General features: G+C 43.2%; 1 protein-coding gene across 1 annotated transcript; it reads right to left on the reverse strand.

The window, feature by feature from the left end:
- Positions 1 to 15766: 15766 nt before the first annotated feature.
- On the reverse strand, positions 15767 to 18427 carry COA7 (cytochrome c oxidase assembly factor 7). The gene is made up of 3 exons (XM_066191936.1): positions 18209 to 18427; positions 17991 to 18131; positions 15767 to 17153 (listed from the first exon to the last, which is right to left on the reverse strand). Exons 1-3 carry the CDS (start codon positions 18312 to 18314, stop codon positions 16705 to 16707), a joined length of 696 nt encoding a protein of 231 aa, XP_066048033.1. The 5' UTR covers positions 18315 to 18427; the 3' UTR covers positions 15767 to 16704.
- Between the last annotated feature and the right edge of the window lie 566 nt (positions 18428 to 18993).

Below are 18993 nucleotides of genomic sequence, written 5' to 3' on the forward strand. Positions count from 1 at the left end.
AAGGTTTTTTAAAAAATTAAATATGGAATAACTTAGTTTTGAGTTTACATCAGCCATAACTCCCCACCCAATCCATTCCTCCCAACCCAAACCCTACTGTACAAGCAAAATAGGTACAACACAGCAAATATGTGTTAAAGGCAGTGTCTCTCCCAGCATCAGGTGGGGACTGTAACACATGGCTTTCCATTCTGGATTCCTCTGAGAGTCCTGCAGGCCAACTGCTGTTAACAACTGCTGCTACAATTAGTCTCTCATTTTTAAAAGGGTTTCTCTCCTTCATTACTCTTTGGTAGCAATGGTGTTAATTGATAGAGACCCCTTGCAGTCTGTGGTTCTAGTTAAGGATTGCTATGGATTGTCACAGGAGCAGAGCACTGGATAGGACTAGGGTTCTGCATATGTTTCTCTTGTTAAAAGCAAAAGCCAGTCAAGGGAAATAACAGCCCAATGTGAGTTTTGTACTGCAGTGTAGTGGAGCAGGAGATGTTTATTCAAACTAGTAATTGAGGAAGGGCAAGAGTAAATGTAAACTTCTTGGCAGCATGCCTGTGTATGGTTCACTATTCACTTCTAACATCAGGACTGCTGAATTCAGTATTGCTGAATTTCCATCCTGAACCCATTCAAAGGTTTAGTTTAATCCAGCAGCTACCTCAGCATGCCCACTGCCAGGTGCTTTGCAGGAAGGAGCCTAAACAAAGCAGTAGTAGAGGGTTAGGGAAGAATAACAATGTGCCAATGGGGGAAGGAAGCTCCTTTAATCTTCCTGGATTTTTCCTGAAAGCAAGAATTCCTGCTTATGTCTTGTAAAACCAAGGAAACTTTTAAAAGCAAAGCAAAACAGATACAGCTGCAAAGGACATGTTTGTCTCACCCTCCTTTTGACAATCTAAAAATTAGCTGGTCTCAGCTATTTGTCCACACTTCTCCTGTAGCCAGTGGAAATAATAGACAGCAACCAGCACCTGGCTATTCCTCCTGGCCCTGGAGAGAGATTCTACCCTGCAGCAACGTGTGTTCCTTCTATTTGCTGTTGGAAGGGACCCAGGTGGCTCTCTTGGAGTAGAGATCAGCCTTTCAGATATTATCGGAGAGAGGGATCACAAAAAGCAAGACTGTATGAAAAGCAGAGAGATCTGTAAAGAGTTTTGTCCATCTCTCACAGTTCCCACAAATGTTTATGGAAAATATCAATTGCAGATCAACTCATACTTTGATGAACAAACTACCTCAGCAGAAAACAGAGAAGCAAACATCCGTTGGTACTGAGATGAGTAAACAAGGATCCAAAACAGCCCATCATGAAAGCCGCTGGTAGCTTTGCCTCAGGATGCTCTCTTTGCTCCTACAGCTCTCCAACAAAGGCTCTAACATTTGCAGAGTACCGGGTGAGAGGTTACTCTGGTACCTGGGTGCATCTCTAGCTGAGAGTAGCAAGGTGGAGATATTTAATATTTAGTCATGAGTAGGATGTGACATCCTAGCAGAGCTGCATAGAATTAAAGAACCATCTAGGTTGGAAAAGACCTTTATGGTCATCAAATCCAACCATTAACCCAACACTGCCAAGTCCACCCCTAAACCCCATCCCTAAGTGCAACATTTGCACATCTTCCATTAAAATCTATTGGTAAGGAGTGGATTCAGACATGACATTGATAAAAGTAGTCTGAATGGAAGAAATGCACTATTTATTAATTTCTGAAACACATGCTAAAGGAAAAAAACCCAAGCAAATAAGAAAACTAGTTAATTTACTCAGAACATGAGAAGTAAAGACAAACTTGCTTTATTACCTTTTCCTATGAAGTGTCTCTCTTCTTACCTGGAAATGGTTTGAACGTGTCAGGAGTTTAAGATGCTTTAAGGAGTGGTTAGGAAATGCAAAGAGTGTGTAAAAAGCAGTGTAATGGTCTGCTTGAACACAGAATATTTTGTTTTCCGACAGGCAGATTCTGCTCTGATTTTGATGAGAGCAAAGCTGTCTGGCTTCACTGAGTTTCTTTTATTAGCTCTTATCCATGGCAAATGGACATTTTAATTTATAGCTGCACATTACACTTATTTTTACACACCATTTGCAGTTTTCACTGCTTTTCATTGGTGATTATTCCTCTTGAAAGGAAAAGATCAAGCAAACTAGTGGACAGCATTAATGAGGAATCCTTTCTCCTTTAGGATATTCCTGAAGTGCAAATGCTGAGAGCATGAAATTGTTCAATATTTTTAAGTAGTGTGTCAGTGTTAATTAGATTCCATCAGATATTCCTAGAGAGAAAATCTTTGAGGTTATCTCTGCAAAACCTTACTGCTCTGAAGGGCATGGCCACCTCAGCTCTGCAGGACAGCATGGCCTGAGAGGGCCATGGGAAGTCCTGAGATGGACAAATGGGAAGCCCTGATCGTGTTGGGACTAATCCAAATTCCTGCATCAAAAACCTGAGGAAATGGGGATTGGCTACTATAGTAGTTGCAAAGGTGGAGCCAGTTCCTTGTGAGTTGTGCTTTGGAAAACACACAAATAGGAAGAAGCACAGGAAATAAATGAGATCTTGAAAGAATCACTGAGGAGGTTTCCAGGTTTTAGAGTGCAAAACCTACTTGCTGCCTCAGCTGGATTCCTGTTTAAGACGCAGCTGCTGTGGGAGTACGTGCAGCATATTTAATTTGAAAGTATTCTCAGAATTTCTTTGCTGCAGACAGAACTCGCTCAAATGAGTAAAGAAATATATTTGATTCTTTAAGTCTCAGAAGGTTGTTTTGTTTGCCACAGATGTCACCCACAGCAAACATTTTTAATTAATGGTTCTCTAGCAGTCATGTTACCTTTCTCACTTGCCTGACTTTGAGGACAGCTAATTTCTGTGTTTATCTGTTCTACTTGGCATGTACATGATGTGCTAATGAAGAGAGAGAGAACAATAATGATGCTGCGCACTTATACAGCATTTATGCTATTTTACTGCATAAATATTAATTGTGAATCTTCACAAAAGCCCCAAGGAATAGACTAATACTATTATCTTTCTATTTAAGGAAATAGAATCAGAGGTGAAGACTATGAAAAGGAAACAGAAGTGCACAGATGTACTTTTTGAAGCTTTTTATAGCTTATGAAAGAGGTCTGTCGATGTTGTTTATAAATCTGATTACAGTTTATATTTAGGTATTATGGGAATAGTAAATCTTGCCTTCCTCCCTTTCTCTTGGGAACCTGACAAACGAGGAACAGAAACATCCTTAGAATTTAACCAAAGATGAGAAAGTTACACTGTCAGGGAGGACTTTTCTTCCAAAGGCTTTATTTCAACAGCCATTAAAGATTGTAGAGACTTGGAAACAGAAGGAATAGAAGTCACTTATTTCAATACAGCTCTGCTTCCCTCCCAGACTGCTTTCTCCAGCAGAAATCACCCTGTTCCTCCATGCCCTGCCCTGCTGCAGTGCTGTCTGGGTTGCTTTATCGTCACTGCAGGTCCCCACACCACAGTCCTTGCTCTTAAAACGGACAAGAAAAAGGACACCTTGTTTTGGACAGATGATAAGCACTGGCTGTGCTATCATCCGGCTTATGAAAAACTCTCCAGGACTTTAGTAACATTGAATATATTTAGTTCCAAAGAGCAGAAATTAATCACTTCAACAATTAAGGCACTTGATTCTATGATAGCATTACTATCCTTGAAGAAACACAATACATAAATGGTTTTTATTGCTTGTATTCCTTGAAAGATGCATTTGCCTGTTCAAAACAGAGACATGATGTTCTCAAAATCCATTTCCAATTGAAAAGCCTCCCACTGCCTACATGCAGGTGTGGATGTTTTCTGATTACTGCTAATCAAAGTTCAGGGTTGCTGCATTTCCTGTGCAAGGGAGAGCAGGATAAAACACATGTTAATGAAAGAGAGGAAGCAATATTAGTCTCAGAGATTAAAACAGATGGGTTTACTCTGACTTCCACTGAATTTGCAGAGAGGGACCAAACATTTATTTTAGGTAGAACATATTCAATTAAATGCAGTGGTTTTATGTACAGAGTACATAATAAAAAAATGTGTTTCTATCCTTTGGGATGTTTCACTGCAGCATTTTGTGGCTTAGATTGTGATTAGCACTTGGGGCCAAACCTGCAGCACAGAATGGCCAGGACAGGAGGCAGGAGAAGCTGGGTGAGCCCTGGCTTTGCACAACAAGGCAGCAGCCAGCTCACAGCTCTCCAGATGCTTTGCCAGTGTACCCTTGTAGGGGTGAGCCTGGCATGGTTTGTCAAAGCACAGGCTTAAACATTTCAGTGCTTTATCAGAACCAGAGCTATAGACACACTAAAGAAAACAAAGGACATCATTTTCAGTTGGTTATGCCTGGTTTAAACAAGTTTTTCAGGATTTTCTTCCAAAGTACCACTTATAAGGTAACTTATAACTTCCAAAGCTGAAAGGGGTGCTGAAGACCCTGCCCTCTGCTGTGCTCATCAATCCATGTTTGCACTCCAGGTTCACTGGAGTAACCTCCCGAGGACCCATTTTCCTCCCCAGACTGTCTTCTCTGAGATACCAGCAAATGTAAAAGTAGTACTTTGACATTGTAGTTAGAGATGACTTCTTCAAATCTTCCTTGTGTTTCTTAGTTAACACATCTCTACTTTTCTCTTCAGGGCTGCCATAGGTACTTTACAGATCGTGTACTGTGAGAAGCAGTGGTAGTGCTGACACCTTTGCAGAATTGTGGCTTCCAGCTCATTGTGACTTTGGCAGTGAGTCTCTGCTGGTGGTTTTGCTGTCTGTATTTGGTAATTTTGCTGCCTTTTCTCAGTTCATGTTCCTCACTCCACCTACTGCCTGGTACTCCTGCTGCCACAGACATTTAAGGTGTATAATGCAATCTGTGACCAGAGCCACTTGGAAAGTTCCTTGTTTTCAGTAACAAAATGTACCAGTGTCTCACCTAGCAATTGCAGAAAATGTTGCAGTTAATTTCTTCTAGTGGATTTTGCCAATCTGTGATGAGCAGGTGTTTGGGGCAGACTGCAGCTGTGCAAATGTGCACTCACTGGTTTAGTAAGGCCAGGGTAGTGTGTGACTTCTGTCATGTCTGCTGCCTCCTTTGACAGAATTTTTGCTCTGATCAACTTAATTCTTTCCACTTTTTGTTTCCTGAAGGAAAGCAGTGAAATTACTTGAAGTGGCACCCCAATAAATGTTCATTTCACTAAATTAAACCACAAGTGATTACAAGATAGAGAGGCTGCTAGTGTCTCACTGTTTCTTTTGATTTCTTTTAAATTGTTATTTTATTTTAACAAAGACACCCGCACAAAGCACCAGTCTTAAAATTGTTCATTTGACCCAAACAGCCCCCATTCAATCTCCTGGCAACCAGAGGAAACACAACCCCCCTCAATGTAATTTTGTTTCCTTGAGTGAGCAAATGCAAAGTGTACTGTGTCAGTACGGGCAAATTGAACCTCGCTGCATCGTCTGGTTAAACGGAACCATTCACAGGCAAAAACCTTTCTCTTCTTTGCAGACCTCCACATACTTTTGGGAAAAGTGCCTTCCCAGCAGGGCCTAGTAATTGGCTGTGAGTTTCCAGGAGACAGTAAAAACAGGTGGATTGGGCTGATCTCTTGTATGAACCCATCAGTTTTTGACAGAGAGGCTTAAATGTGAAAAAAACCATGGGATCCTAGCAAGTATGAAGAACATTGTTGTCTCATCCCTTTGCTTTAATGGAGATTGCTCCCTCTAATAAATATGAACATATTGATTTCTCTTTTGAGTCAATGATAAAATGTGTTTCTGCATCTTTGCTTTTCATTAGGCTGCACTTGTAACTGGTGTCAATAAATCATGATCTTGAGCTAAATGGGAACAGTGGTCTGTTATCCCTGGTGTTCCCACTGGGGCTGTTGGTCTCTCATATCCACAGGGATCAGCCCATGGCCAGAGATGCTCCCTAAAAGCCCTGCTGTACTTGGGAGCCCTGTGCCAAGGGGTTTAGGAGCTAAAGAGATCCTGGCAATCCTTCCTAGTGTTTGCTGGAGCCACCAAGCCAGCACTTGGAATTTTAAATTGTGAGCTCCAAGACTTGAAGGATGCAGTGAATAGTAATTGTATTTTATACAGGACTGAAGCCTTTCTGGGGAAGGTGATAAGGCAGACCTGACCTGATAAGGGCAGCTCAGAGTTTTAATGCAAAAAGGAAATGACAGACTGTGCAAATGGGATCTGGTATTTTACTCCATGGAAATCTAAGAGAATTGTTCAGTGGAAGTGGTATGAGGCCTTCTGCTAAATGAGTTGCTTGAAAGAAAAAGAGCTGGCTCATTGGGTCACACCAGGAGCCTTTTTACAGAGCTGGCTGGGCGGGTGAGTTCTGTTTTCACATGGTCTTCACTGAGTTTCCTCTGATTTCCTTTGTCTGAAATGGAAATTTTTGGCTGAAATAATGTTCTGTGGACCGAGCTTTGCAAAGGACTATGTATCTTTCTATATTGCATCTCATCAAACAGACCTTCAGAGGCACAAGTTCCAGATTAGGACTGGAAAACCATGTCAGGCTGACTATTCAGATCAACAAGTTTGGTTTATAGCTTTGCTTCTCAGGGAGGTGGCAGAGACAAGGGTGTCTGTGCCAGCAATGGACAGGTTGCCTCGGTTCCTCTTTTCCAGGGAACTGGACTACAGCCTTTGGAGAGCTTTCATTTCTCAGTAAAAGTATTTTAAATAAAATCAGGATTTAGTGCACATTATAGCACCTCTACTAGGACAGAAGCTGGGAGCAGCAGGTTTCTACTGTTTGCTTTCCTCTAATTCCAGGTACTATTCAGCTGGCTGGGACTTCTGATACAATCTTAGTGCTGGTGTGAAAATAGCAGCATATCACATGGTGGGTAAATCTCTTTCCTTATCAATAAATAATGCAGTTCATTTCTAGCACATTATTGCAATGACAGCACTAACAATAAAACCTGAAGAGCAGTTACACTTTGACACAGCTGAAAGATAAATCTGGGATAATCCTTATCTCTAGTACCAGAAGCTACTCTCATTTTTTCTGCCTCTCTCCCTCATTGCAGTGAACTGCATTTTTACACCGACCCCTTGCCAGTTATCTTCTCTGATGCTGAAGAATCATGCCCTGACTGCACCTCCCAGAGTGCTGAAAGGATTCTTGTTCTTCACCTGGTTATAATCAACACCCTAGTGCAGTCAGCTTGAACTAAATAAGTACTTGAGGGCCTAAGGAGGCCTTGGACTGCTGAGGCTCCTGCTTCTGTGCTGCTGGGTTGCTCTTGCTTGCTTCCAAAATGGTCTTTTATGACGTTGAATTTGTGGTGGTTGAGGAAATCGTGAGTGGAAAGTTTAGTAAACACAGGAAAAAATTGCATGCCGTGGCTGAAGCCTGTGGTAGAGGTTAATCAGACAGCTCTCAGGTATAATAAATACAGATAATTCTGGCATGAGACAGGGAAACAGACTGAAGAACTGCAAGGCCCCTTATAGCTCAATTTCAATTCAGGTCACAGAGGCTCAGCAAACCAACCTGCTAATCACCTTCCCTCTGTTCCTGAGCTAGGCAGGAACACTGCAAATTCCTGTACAACTAAACCCTGAGTGCAGCTCCTGCACCAATGCCTCCTGTGCTCCTCCTCCATAAGTTGCCTTCTCTGTTCTCTGAGCCCTTCTGGTGGGCAAAGCCAGCAATCCTGCTTACAAAGATGGGATTGATCTACCTGTGCACCAGGCATGTCCCTGAATTCTCAGATTTGGTCATGTCTGTATCTGGTATGGTCACTACAGAAAACATGGTGGGAAATAATAAAAGCTGTAGAGCCTTTCTGTATTTGTGACTTTTCCTCTTTTTCTCCCAATCTCAAATTAGTTCTGTCCTTATTACTTTTGTGTTATAAGTCACTTCAGGTCCTTAGCAGGTTCCCAAGCTACCTAGTGTACAACTCTTCATCCACTCACATTTATTGCCTCATTTGCTCAACTTCTGTCTGAGGTACAATCGTTTCTGTTTATCTGGTAGATCTGTGTCCTTGCTTCCCTCTTCTGCCCCTTTCATCACATTGGTCTCCAGTTTCCACAGAAACTGCAAGCCTCACCTTGCCCTTGGAATCACGGTCCCTTTGTTGCATTTCATGACTGCAGAAGAACATTCGTTTGCTGCAAACATTTACTTAGAGAAAAAGATGTATTTGATTCCCTCCACAGAAACGTAATTTAAATGAGAGCAGCCTCGGACTATGGAGGTACTACAGAGAGCAGGTTATTGTGCAAAGGTCACTGTGTGGAAGCTTTAATGAAACAGTTTCATGGAGCACATAATGACAAACGAAGGCCAGACCTTGAGATCTCAAGAGGAGACGAGACTATTCTAATTCCTCTAATGCAGAAGCAACAATGTCCTTAATATAGACAGCCAGCAAGATTAAGGAAGACTGCTTACAGCTCCCAGGCATTAGCTGTGTGTGCAGTGACCTGCCCTCCTGTTAGCATGAGGCTGGCTGCGCACCTTGTGCCTCATGAGGCACTGCTGCTGCGTGTGGCTAAAAGGAAATACTTGTTGCTGGAGCAGCTGAAGGTGGCCTGTGCTGTCTCCTGCGCAGGAGGGCAGAGAAACAAGCCCCAAACCTCACCTCCTGTTAGCACTTCTCTGACAAGGCAGTGGCCAGCAGGAATGCAGAGATCAGCTGGAGCAGTGCCTGGAAGGGAAGAGTGCAGCAGGGCAAAATCACCTAACTTGGTTCAGTGGTATCATCTGGAGCTGTTGCCTACCAGAAACCTGTCCAGTTGTGTTCCCACTGCTCCTGCAGGAGTGAAAGAAAAACAGAACAATGTTTTCATCCTGTGCCCAAATGCCAACTATTAGAGGCCAGCACTGGTAGCCAAGGGAACAGTCCTCCCACAGGAAAATAAGAAAAGCACAGCTGAGCAGCGTATAGAGAGGACAGAGCACAAAAGGCTCGTCCAGTCCTGAGAACATTTGGGTTTTGTTGTGGGGTTAGAGTTGTTTCTTTTTTTTTTTTTTTTCATAGAGATGTCTACTTCTAGTCTTTTATCCATTCAGACCACTCAGACTGCTTGCAATCCAAAGTACTGGGGTACTCTTCAGCCTTTAATGGGTTCTCAAAAATCTTCAAAAGGCTATTGCAATCCCATCAAGTAAATGCACTGCTGGGTCTGAGCTCAAAAAACACACTCAGTTTCCAAAACTCAGATGTGTGTGTGTGTGTGCACATACCCACTGGTTCAGCCCTGGCTATCGATGGGAAGTGAAGAAGCCCCTGAAGAAATGCTACATTTCTGTCCCAGCCCTGGCCTCCTCTGCCCTGCAGGGGGTTTAAGCCTGGCCCTTATTTAATAAATGCCCATCAACACCCACTCTATGCCATGGAGTCATATTCCTGCCTGGAGTTTCACTCTGTATGGATTGCAGGGTTAATTAACAGGGGAGATCTTGGATTGTGAAAGGTTTCTGCTTCAGGCTGTCCAGACACCTTGCAGATACCTGAGGACTAATTTGATCTGATTTGGGATTCTATTCCAGAAAATACCGCATCTGAATGTGCCATGATCTGGATCTGGTTCCTTCATTGAATTAGGATTGAGATGATTTCCTTTAGGAACACTCATAGCTGGAAAAAATGACCATCTGTTTATCTCCAGAGCTAAACAAGGTAGTCTAGCATCTCTGAGTCCAGGCTCCCTGTTGCACACAGTATAACTGCAGCTCTTGCTGCACTCTGGAGACATTGGGGAAAAAAGCAGTTTGACATGACCCTTTCCCGGCACCAAGAGATGTTTTGATGGCCAAATTAAATTACTTGTCCTTTTGGTTTACCGCCTGAGAATGAGAAAAAGTAGAATTCGCTTTGAATTAATTAATCTTATGATCTCATTTTGTGTAAGGACGAGCAGGTTCTAGCTAGAAATAGTTCCTCTCCTATGCAATTGATTCCTGATCATTTCTGTTGTGAAGCTGCCCTTCTTTTCAGACTCAGCTATTTTAAAAGATCCTGTTTATCTTCGCCAGCTCTGCTATGAGCTGTTCTCTTGGAGTGATTGGGCCAAGGTGAGTTACACTCCTGCAAGCCCCCTAAAGCAATCACAGAGGTCCCAGGTGGGGGAAGCTGATGCTTGATGTGCTGCAGGAAGCGTACAGAGTCCCTTCGGTTTTAACTGTATTCATAGGCTGAGCAGGATTGCACATAGCAGGTTCTAACAAGAAATAGCATTTATGTTTGTCACTTATTAGTTCAAGCCTCCAAGCACAGACAGTACTCAATCAATTTCCCTCCACACATTCATCTGATCTATTTGCAGTGGCAGGACAAAAGCAGAGAAATAGCCCATAATCCCGGATTGCACAGGGACCTTCCTGCAAGAAAATTTTCAAGCATTAATCTTCAATGTAATTAGTTTTCAAGGCTGCATCTGTTTCCCAGCCTCACAATATCTCTGGTTCAACCTAGTGAACAGGAACTGAATCAAAAAGCTTTGTTCTTTCATACTTTACACATCAAAAGATGTTACCAAATTTCTTTCTGTCACCCTCTGTTTGTCCCCAGCAACATTAATGCATTTTGAGAGGCACCAAGCAAGGCGTGAGCAGCCTGGACTTGCAGCCCCTCAGCACTGTGAGCTGCAGGCTCCTGAGCACCAGGTGTCCTGGCTTGCCTCTGGGTGCCATTTTCCCAGGTTGTGTGCATGATGCTGGAATTGCACCCTGCCAAATGACCTTGCCTCTGGCTCTCCAGAGGGCAGCATTTCGACTGAAGCTTCAAAGATACAAAGCTTTTCCACAGTTTGGCTCAAAGCTCTCACTGATTGTTGTAATGTATCTGCCTGTGGGATGACAGCAAGTATTCTGGGTCACTACTGAAAAATGCAGGGGGGAAATAGGCACTTAAATCAAGCGGAGGTTACTTATTTATTCAAATCATAGAACAAAACCCTGTCTTGAAATTGTTCCCTAAAGATTATAATGGGGAAAATAGTATATATATAATATTTCCATGGCTCTGATAAATAAATATGCCCTTAGGTTGCAACTTGTAACTACAATATCTAAAGGAAAATCGTCCTTCATTTGAAAGGACTGAAAGCTTTAAATTCTTACTTAAAGGGTACAGGCACTGGATAAAAAAACATTCTCTGACCATAGGCTTTAGTTTGACACACATATCAGGATGGCATTAGATTAGGACAGAAATGTCATAGAGGATTAGAACCAGAGAGTAGAGATCACCTATCTCCTGTCATTTATAGAACTATATTAACTAGCTGTTGATTTGTGTTGCAGTTTAAACCATCAGTGGATCAGCACTGTCATTACGGTGTGATAGTGTGATCTGGAAATGTCCATACCCTGCTGTGAGAGCAATGAACAGAACAGTCAGCAAACATCACACTTGGGCATTTCATGCTGCAGTACACAGAAAACAGAAATTATCAAGCCAGGTACACTGCAGAGATGTTTTGGTTAAGTGTTAAAGGGTGTGGGGAGTTTTTACTGTTTCCTGTAACAAAACCTTTCTGCTGCTCCTGCAGAAACCTTCACTTGTATTGAATTTGTTCACATATTCTGTGGCTTTTGTAACCATGTCAGTCCCTGGCATCTTCTGATATCAACCCCTGAGTTTCACAAATATTTCACAAATATCTAAAGTTTTTAACCTCAAATTATATATAATCTCTCTGAGGGCCACTGTCTGTTCATGAATACCACAGCATGTGAGCTCTGAAGCAAGTTTGGGTCCCTGTGACAGCTGATGTCACTCTATCAGCCTCTCTGACAAGTAAGATATTTTATATTGCCTTTGTGTCAGCTGCAGAACAGAGTAAAACATCACTGGGGAGAAAACACTTCACTTAAAAAGGCACAGAAAACAACTTCTCTGAAGAGCTGCTTGTGGTGTTGACAATGTCACAGCTTCTTATTTCCTCTTCAGCTGTTATTGATAACACTTGTGCTGAGGTGGCTATCACATCTGTCAGGAATAATACTCCATTAATATTATCAGAGTGGCATTCAAAGGCCAGTTTCCCATCTTAGTGTTTCTTGGCTTGTAAAGAATTGACAAGTCCTTGCCTTGCTAACTATCATTTGTGGAATAATCAGTTTGGGCCCCTACTGACATCATGTGCCCTGCAATGAGTCAGTAGCTGCTCAGTGACTTGTCCTCCCGTCCTGAACCATAGACGTAATCCAGGTTTCCTTCTCAGGAGTCTGCAGAAAAGGTTGTTGTAAAGCAACAAGAGTTTCCTGGGCAGGAAGCTCTGTAGGAACATGGCGTGCTTCCAGTGGCAGGAGAGCTGGAAGGAAACCAGCCCACTTCTTTACAGTGTTTTTGGTGAAAATGAAATAGTCACACCAGGCTATCATGTGTCAAAAGAGAACTGTCAGAATAGGGAACTTCTAACATAAATTCAGCTTAGCCTGATCTTCAAGTTATGAAACTACATCACAGCCAAACACTTAACATTTTTCTTTAATGGCTTTCTTGCCCCAGCTCTGCACGGAATGGCTCTCTGTGAGCTGGAAAGGACTTGGTGAAGTGCACTAGAATGCTGTGGGTGACAACTGCTGTATCCACATGCGGGGTTTTCATCTTCTTTCTTTCTTTCTTCTTTTTTACCAGTTGCTAAGAAAAACTCTCCAGGGTACGTTTAAAGCACTGTACTTCACTTTTGCATAGACAGAATGAGAACTTAGAGAGAACTCCCACCACACTCGCGAATTCGAGCACAAGAAAGCATTGCAATTATGCTGTTCACAAATCTCCATCTGAAATCATCACTCCAAAGTGGCCTAAATTTTATAATTCCATAGCACACAAATGTCTGACTAGTTGATTAGGGTAAAAAGATTACAAAAATGTATTTTAAAATATCACAAAACTACATCATGGTATTACAAACAAGACTGCAAAAAACAATGTGTGTCTGTAAGAAGTATAAAACACATTCGGAACAAATATAACGATGGTAATTTGTAACTAATGTTAAGAGTAGAAAGCAATAACTACAAATAAGAAGTATGTGACATAGTCTAAAATTAGTGTAATTACTGGTTATTGAGCTTGCTTCAAGTGTGGATAATGAAAAATGAAAGCACTGGGAGGCTACAGATCTGGCAACTGAAATCAGACATCAAAAATTTGGCACAGAATTGGTCCTTATAGTCTTAAGATTCTTCGGGAAATCTGTTTAGTGTGGATTCTGGGCTGTGTTGTTGATACAGTGTCTGTCAAATTAGAGCACGGTACCAGTGTTTAGTACTGAAATATGTGCTAGGGACTCTGGACAATCCCGACTCTTAGACCGTGCATCTCTGGATCAGGGGTGTCATTATGGGTGAGCACAAATGGCCTAATGTCAGGATCTGAATTGAACCCCTGGGTGTTACCCCAGCACAGATTACTGCAATAACGATACAACCAGGTTTATTGCTTATTTTCTGGTCTATTTCTTGCTGTGACGTGACTCCTTTTCCTTCCTCTCTCGTTGCTTCACCCCCCACCAAAAAGACAACCCTGAGCAGAACTGTGTTGCTCTGAGCTTTAGTGGAGGAGACGCTGGGAAGCATAAGTGAAGGAGGAATTCTTCCTTCTCCACCTACCAAAGGAGAAGATGAGCTACTTGAGAGTTCTTCTGTCTCACATGATGAAGTGAAAAATTGCCAACAGAGCAAATTTCTTTCTGTACTGAACAAAAAGTTTGTGCTATAACAAGGAACAGCACTATTTTTGTTTCTTGGCGTGATGATGACACAAAATCACCCAGACCATCCGAGTGGGTATGCACAGCCACAAGAACTCCCTTCTCACATACATTGCAGAGAGGAGTTGTTACTGATGGCTGAACAAAAGGTCAGCAAGCTGCAAAACTGCTTTTATTGCAATATAGCACATAAACAGAACCACTAGAAAGAGTCTCTTTTTCTACAAAATCATGTGGCTTCTTTACCCGACAGCATCTTTTGTCCAGGATTAATCCAAATGATACTTAATGACACATGATGTGGGGCCAGTGTTTAATCTCAGTTCAAAACCAGCCCTCTGGTGATCTTTTCACAGCTGCAGGAAGCATCCTGCAAAGAATGCTCTTTCATCATTTACAGCAATGTATTCACATGTCTATTTAATTAATTAGGGTTGGCTCCTTCTGAAGTATATTGCTGCTTTATTAATGGAAGTTGGCTGCACACTTAGATCAATGCCAACAAATGAAAGGGAAAGCAGGCAGTGGTTTAGGAGCTGTGAAGCTGACATAAACTCTTATTTCTTAGAAAACCCACTGATCCTGAAGAGATCAACAGGTTCTTCCATATTTCCAAGTATTCTGCTATGATCACATATCTGTCACTCTTTCTTTATGATGACAGAGACTTTGAAGAAAGTTTTCTTCCAGGAGAGCATAAAATTTAGCCTTTGTAACATCAGGTAAAAGAAAGAGCAGGAAGATGTTGGCCTTTTGGTAATACCCCCATAATACCAGAGCAAGATGGTTATAAGCCAAGATTTGCAGGAAAATTTTCACCTCTTTAAAGATTTTGATTATGTCTCCAGCACAGAACCTTGAGGTTGAGAACAGACTGCTATTCACAGAATTATTCTCTGCTACAGACTGCATTATCCTCATATAATTTGTAATACACTGCAGTGAGACTGGCTAACCTTTTTTTTTTTGGATGCTTTGTCACTTTGGAGGGAAAGGAGCCATATAGACGAGGGCCTTAGCTATCTAAATGCATCTGTTACAGTAACATCAATATCTGTGTAAAAAATAAAGGTGTGCTCAGAGCAGGCAGCAAACTTTTCAGGGACAGCCTGAAAACACAAGAGCCTTCCTTAATTTGGGTTTGCCTTTTCAACCAGTGGTGCAAAATTGGCTGACACTTCATAAACTTATCTTACACACTTCACAGCTTTTATAAAAATGGCTTGCTTTATAGTATTTAGGTTTTTTTATAGTATTTAGGCTCTGAAAATCTGTGAGTTCTCAAGTGCTATGAAAAAACCTCCCCACAACATGCACTTTATAAATGTGGCTTTAATTATCCACAGTGTGTGTCGCTCTACTGAGGATGTTCTCTGGTGCCTGTTTGCTGTGTTGATTGGAAGTTCCTGGGAGGATCACTGACAGTCATTAGTCCAGCTGGAAGGAAACTGCTCTGGTGCTTGGGCTGAGGATCTGAACAAGGCACTCTGTGGCAGTGAGCATTACAGGGCTTAAAATATCACCCAATTCTCCAGTGCCTTGACCCACCTGCAATTGCCTACTCCTGAACACATGGATCCTCAACTGTTTTATTACTAGTGTTGCACTCCACAGAGGTAGCATTTACTTACCTTTCCCAAGTGAAACAAATGCCCAGAATAGTACCAAGCAAAAAATCAGGCAACGAGTGTTCCTCTGAGAGCTTTACCCTTTTGAACTGCCAAAAAATAGTAACTGTTAACAGAAAAATTCCTCTGATTTTGCCACGACTATTTGTTTTTTTCCAGACTGCTGAATATACCAGAGCCACACCAGTGTGGAGTAATGTTTTCATACACTGCCATCTGTTGTTACAAGGTGCCTGTGTCACTGCTCTGCTGTGCTACTCAGGTTTCTGTTCCAGCAGCAAACATCCTTCCCAAGAACTCCGTTAATTTGGAAGAGCTGCTTTGATTTATACATGCAGTGAGATTCCAACAACTCTGCTTTCACCTGTGGCCACAACCAAAGTAAAGCTGCTTTTAATGCCACTTCACCTATTTCATTAGTGAAGTTTGTATCTTTAGTCCAGAGCCAAGGGAGTCAGATTCTGAGTTGTAAATTTACAGTAAAACATGCACGCCACAAACTTCACATATATTTACACACACCAAAATTACAAAGGAGCTTGTCAGCACATGAATACATATATAAACACTGCCCTGCTTATTTGAACAGCTGTTTCAAAATCTGTATGTTTAGCTAAGTTTGTATATATATAAGTTACGGATTTGAGTCCAAGATCTGATGAATTAGCACCTTGTTCCCTAAATCTGTATTAGAAAAAATAGAACATTATGTTCCAGAAGCTGGCAGGAAGGTAAAACATTTTGTGTGATGAAATGAGGGGCAGTCAAGTGTGTTGGGAGAGCAGCCTGAAGCATTCAGGCAAATATGACAGGCAGATACACAGGCACAAACCAGTTGGCAGGAAATAAGGGAGCTAGGAATTGGCCTAGGCCTATGGAATTACAGATTAATATCCATGCCTTAAGAATAGCCCACACAAGTGTGCAGCTATCAAAGTTCTGAAAATGTTTGTGAGAGATGGAACAGTTCAGACAGCCCAAGCTGGGATTACCTGCAGCTGTGATTTTTGTGTGACTAAGAACAAACCTGGATATTTAAATGTTGGACACAAAAGAGATCCTTTGTGCTTGAAACCATGGGAGCAAAGTCCCAAAAGACTACAAGCTTTTGGCTTCCTTAAAAAGAAGGGAAAGATCTAAGACAAACACCCTTAAGAACTTGTGTGTTCAAAAACATAGAAAGGCACAGCAGAGACAGTAATTTATTGTATCCACAAAAATATTATTTGCATATCCAAATACAGGATATTTATTTAAATTAAAACAGTATGCTCACAATTTAAATAACAAGTTCACTTGCCATTTAAAAACCACAGTCTTAACATCTACAGCTGCCAGTTTTACTCCCCAAATGTTAGAGAACTTGCAGCTTCTTTCTGTTCTTTATGCAACTGCTTAGCCCTGTTTTTCAGATCCTCTGCCTTAGCATCGTTCTTCTCAACGCCATCTCCCAGTTTGTACATGCGGCTGGCGTTGGCACAAGCCCACACGTGCCCCAGCTCACAGCCTTTCAGAGAGTACTTCAAGGCATGGCTCATGTCCTTGGGGACCCCAGGTGCTCCCTGCAGGTACATCACACTCAGGTTGAAGCAGCTGGGAGCAAAATTGCCATCACAGGCTTTTGTGTAACAATCTCTGGCGACAACAGGGTCAGGCTGGTCACTGTTGGCTCTCCCGTCCTGGGCCAGCAGCCCAGCGCTGTGACACGCATTCGCTGACTTCTTCCCACCTTTCTCACATGACTTCATGAAAGATTTGTAGGCAGCTTTCAAATCCGGGCTGAGTCCACCTGCCAGCCAAGAACCAAAGCATTACTGTGAGGACATGGTAAGACAGCTGGGAGCTTTCTGCTTTGCAGGATGCTTCCCACTGGAAATACAGCATCCATCACTTTAGACACTACAGTGAACATTTAGGACTTCAGAGACTTTACTATTGTCTCAGTGACAAACAGTTTGCTAATGTCTTTGACTTAGAAAACTCTCCTCCACTCACCAGTAAACACAACAGCACCAGTAACCAAAATATAACCCAGACCCACAAAACATTCTTTCCACTACTACATCCATAGATTTAGTATCTTCCACTAGGCAAATATTATTTTGCCAGTATACCTACACCAAGATTGTTACTAGTTTTGAACGACAGTAAAAATATTGTTCCTTACTAGTACTGCCATTTGGAAGATCTCTGACTAATTTAAGTGCTTTCCATTACTGTGCCAGCAAATACATTTTCAGCAGACTTGGGGACTACTTAGGTATGCATGTTACTAGTCCGTGAGTTTCTTATTTTCTTTCATTAAGAATAGTCTGACAAGAAGAAATGTTATGAACTGAATATGCAGCAACATTGAGCACTGGCTGTACTTACCTGTTAAACGGATGTAATTATAAAAAAAAAAAATACATAGTTAACACACAGCTGATTTTTCAGAAGGAAGCAATTTTAGGTTTTCCATCCTCCCCCAACTTTTATAAGGTGACCATGAAAGGGCCGGGACAGGTAGTTGCTCTTTCAAGGTCAGGAGGACAGGTAGATATGAGGGTGCCCAGGCACCGGAACAAGTTGCCCAAGGAGGTGGCGGAGTCACCTGCGACCCGAGCACCAAGACCCCCCTGCCCACCTTTGCCGAGGGCCTGGTAGGCCCCCAGTTTGTAGCAGCTCTCGCCGTGCCCGTGCACCTCGCAGTTGTCCCGCAGCACCCGCGCCGCCGCCACGAAATCCTTCTTCACGGCGTCCAGGTAATCGGCGAAGCGCTGGCAGCCTGCAAGGCACGGGACGGGGGCTGAGCCTCCCGCCGGCCCCGCGGCGGCGGGCGGGGGGCGGCGGCGGGGGCCTTACCGTCCGGGTCCTTCTCCTTGAAGCACTGGTAGCTGTACTCCACGTGCAGGTTCTCCAGGTACGCCCGCACCTCCTCCTCGTCCGCGAAGTTGACGAAGCCGGCCATGGCCGCGATGGCGGCGGCGGCGTCCCCCAGGAGCGCCGAGCGTTCGGCTGCGGGCCGCCCCTTCCCGCCCGCCTGCCCTGCCCCGCCCGTGGCCGCTCCTCCAGCCGCCTCTCCCGCCCCTTTGCCCGCCGCTCCCCCGCCTCCTCCCCGGCCTCTCTTCGCGCACCTTCCCCGACAGCGCCTCTCCTTACGGTTCCTCTCGAGCGCCGCTCAGCAGCGCGGCTCCCTTCCGGGGTCACCGGGAACTCTGGCGGTTCAGCGGTTTTAAGCGATAACACACTGTTAGAATTGTACTTTCAGAGTTTTCACCACCGAATGCGGATTGCCGAGGTCTGATTCAGCAGAACCCACGAACTGAGGCTTGACAGTACATTAATTGCGCTCTGCATGGCCTAGGAGCAGGGCTGCTTTCCCCATTCCTCAGTCTGCTTCCTGCACGCTTTTGTCTGGATTAACATCTCAATAATTTCCAAACCCTTTTAGAACAGGGGTGCTGCTGTGAGAGACTGTTCCCAGCCACCGCTCCTTTCTGTGGTACCACAAAAGCTCTCACAGGCGCTTTCTGAAGCACGGGGACCTGCACTGAGCAGGCAGTGCCAGGGGCACTGGGAACACGCAGGGACTGGTAAGCACAGAACACACAATGAAGCCTGGTTCTCCGATGATCTGAGAATCACAG

Source organism: Chamaea fasciata, unplaced genomic scaffold, assembly GCF_029207755.1.
Source record: "Chamaea fasciata isolate MVZ Bird 193981 ecotype frontalis unplaced genomic scaffold, bChaFas1.0.hap1 SCAF_10, whole genome shotgun sequence".
NCBI lineage: Eukaryota > Metazoa > Chordata > Aves > Passeriformes > Sylviidae > Chamaea > Chamaea fasciata.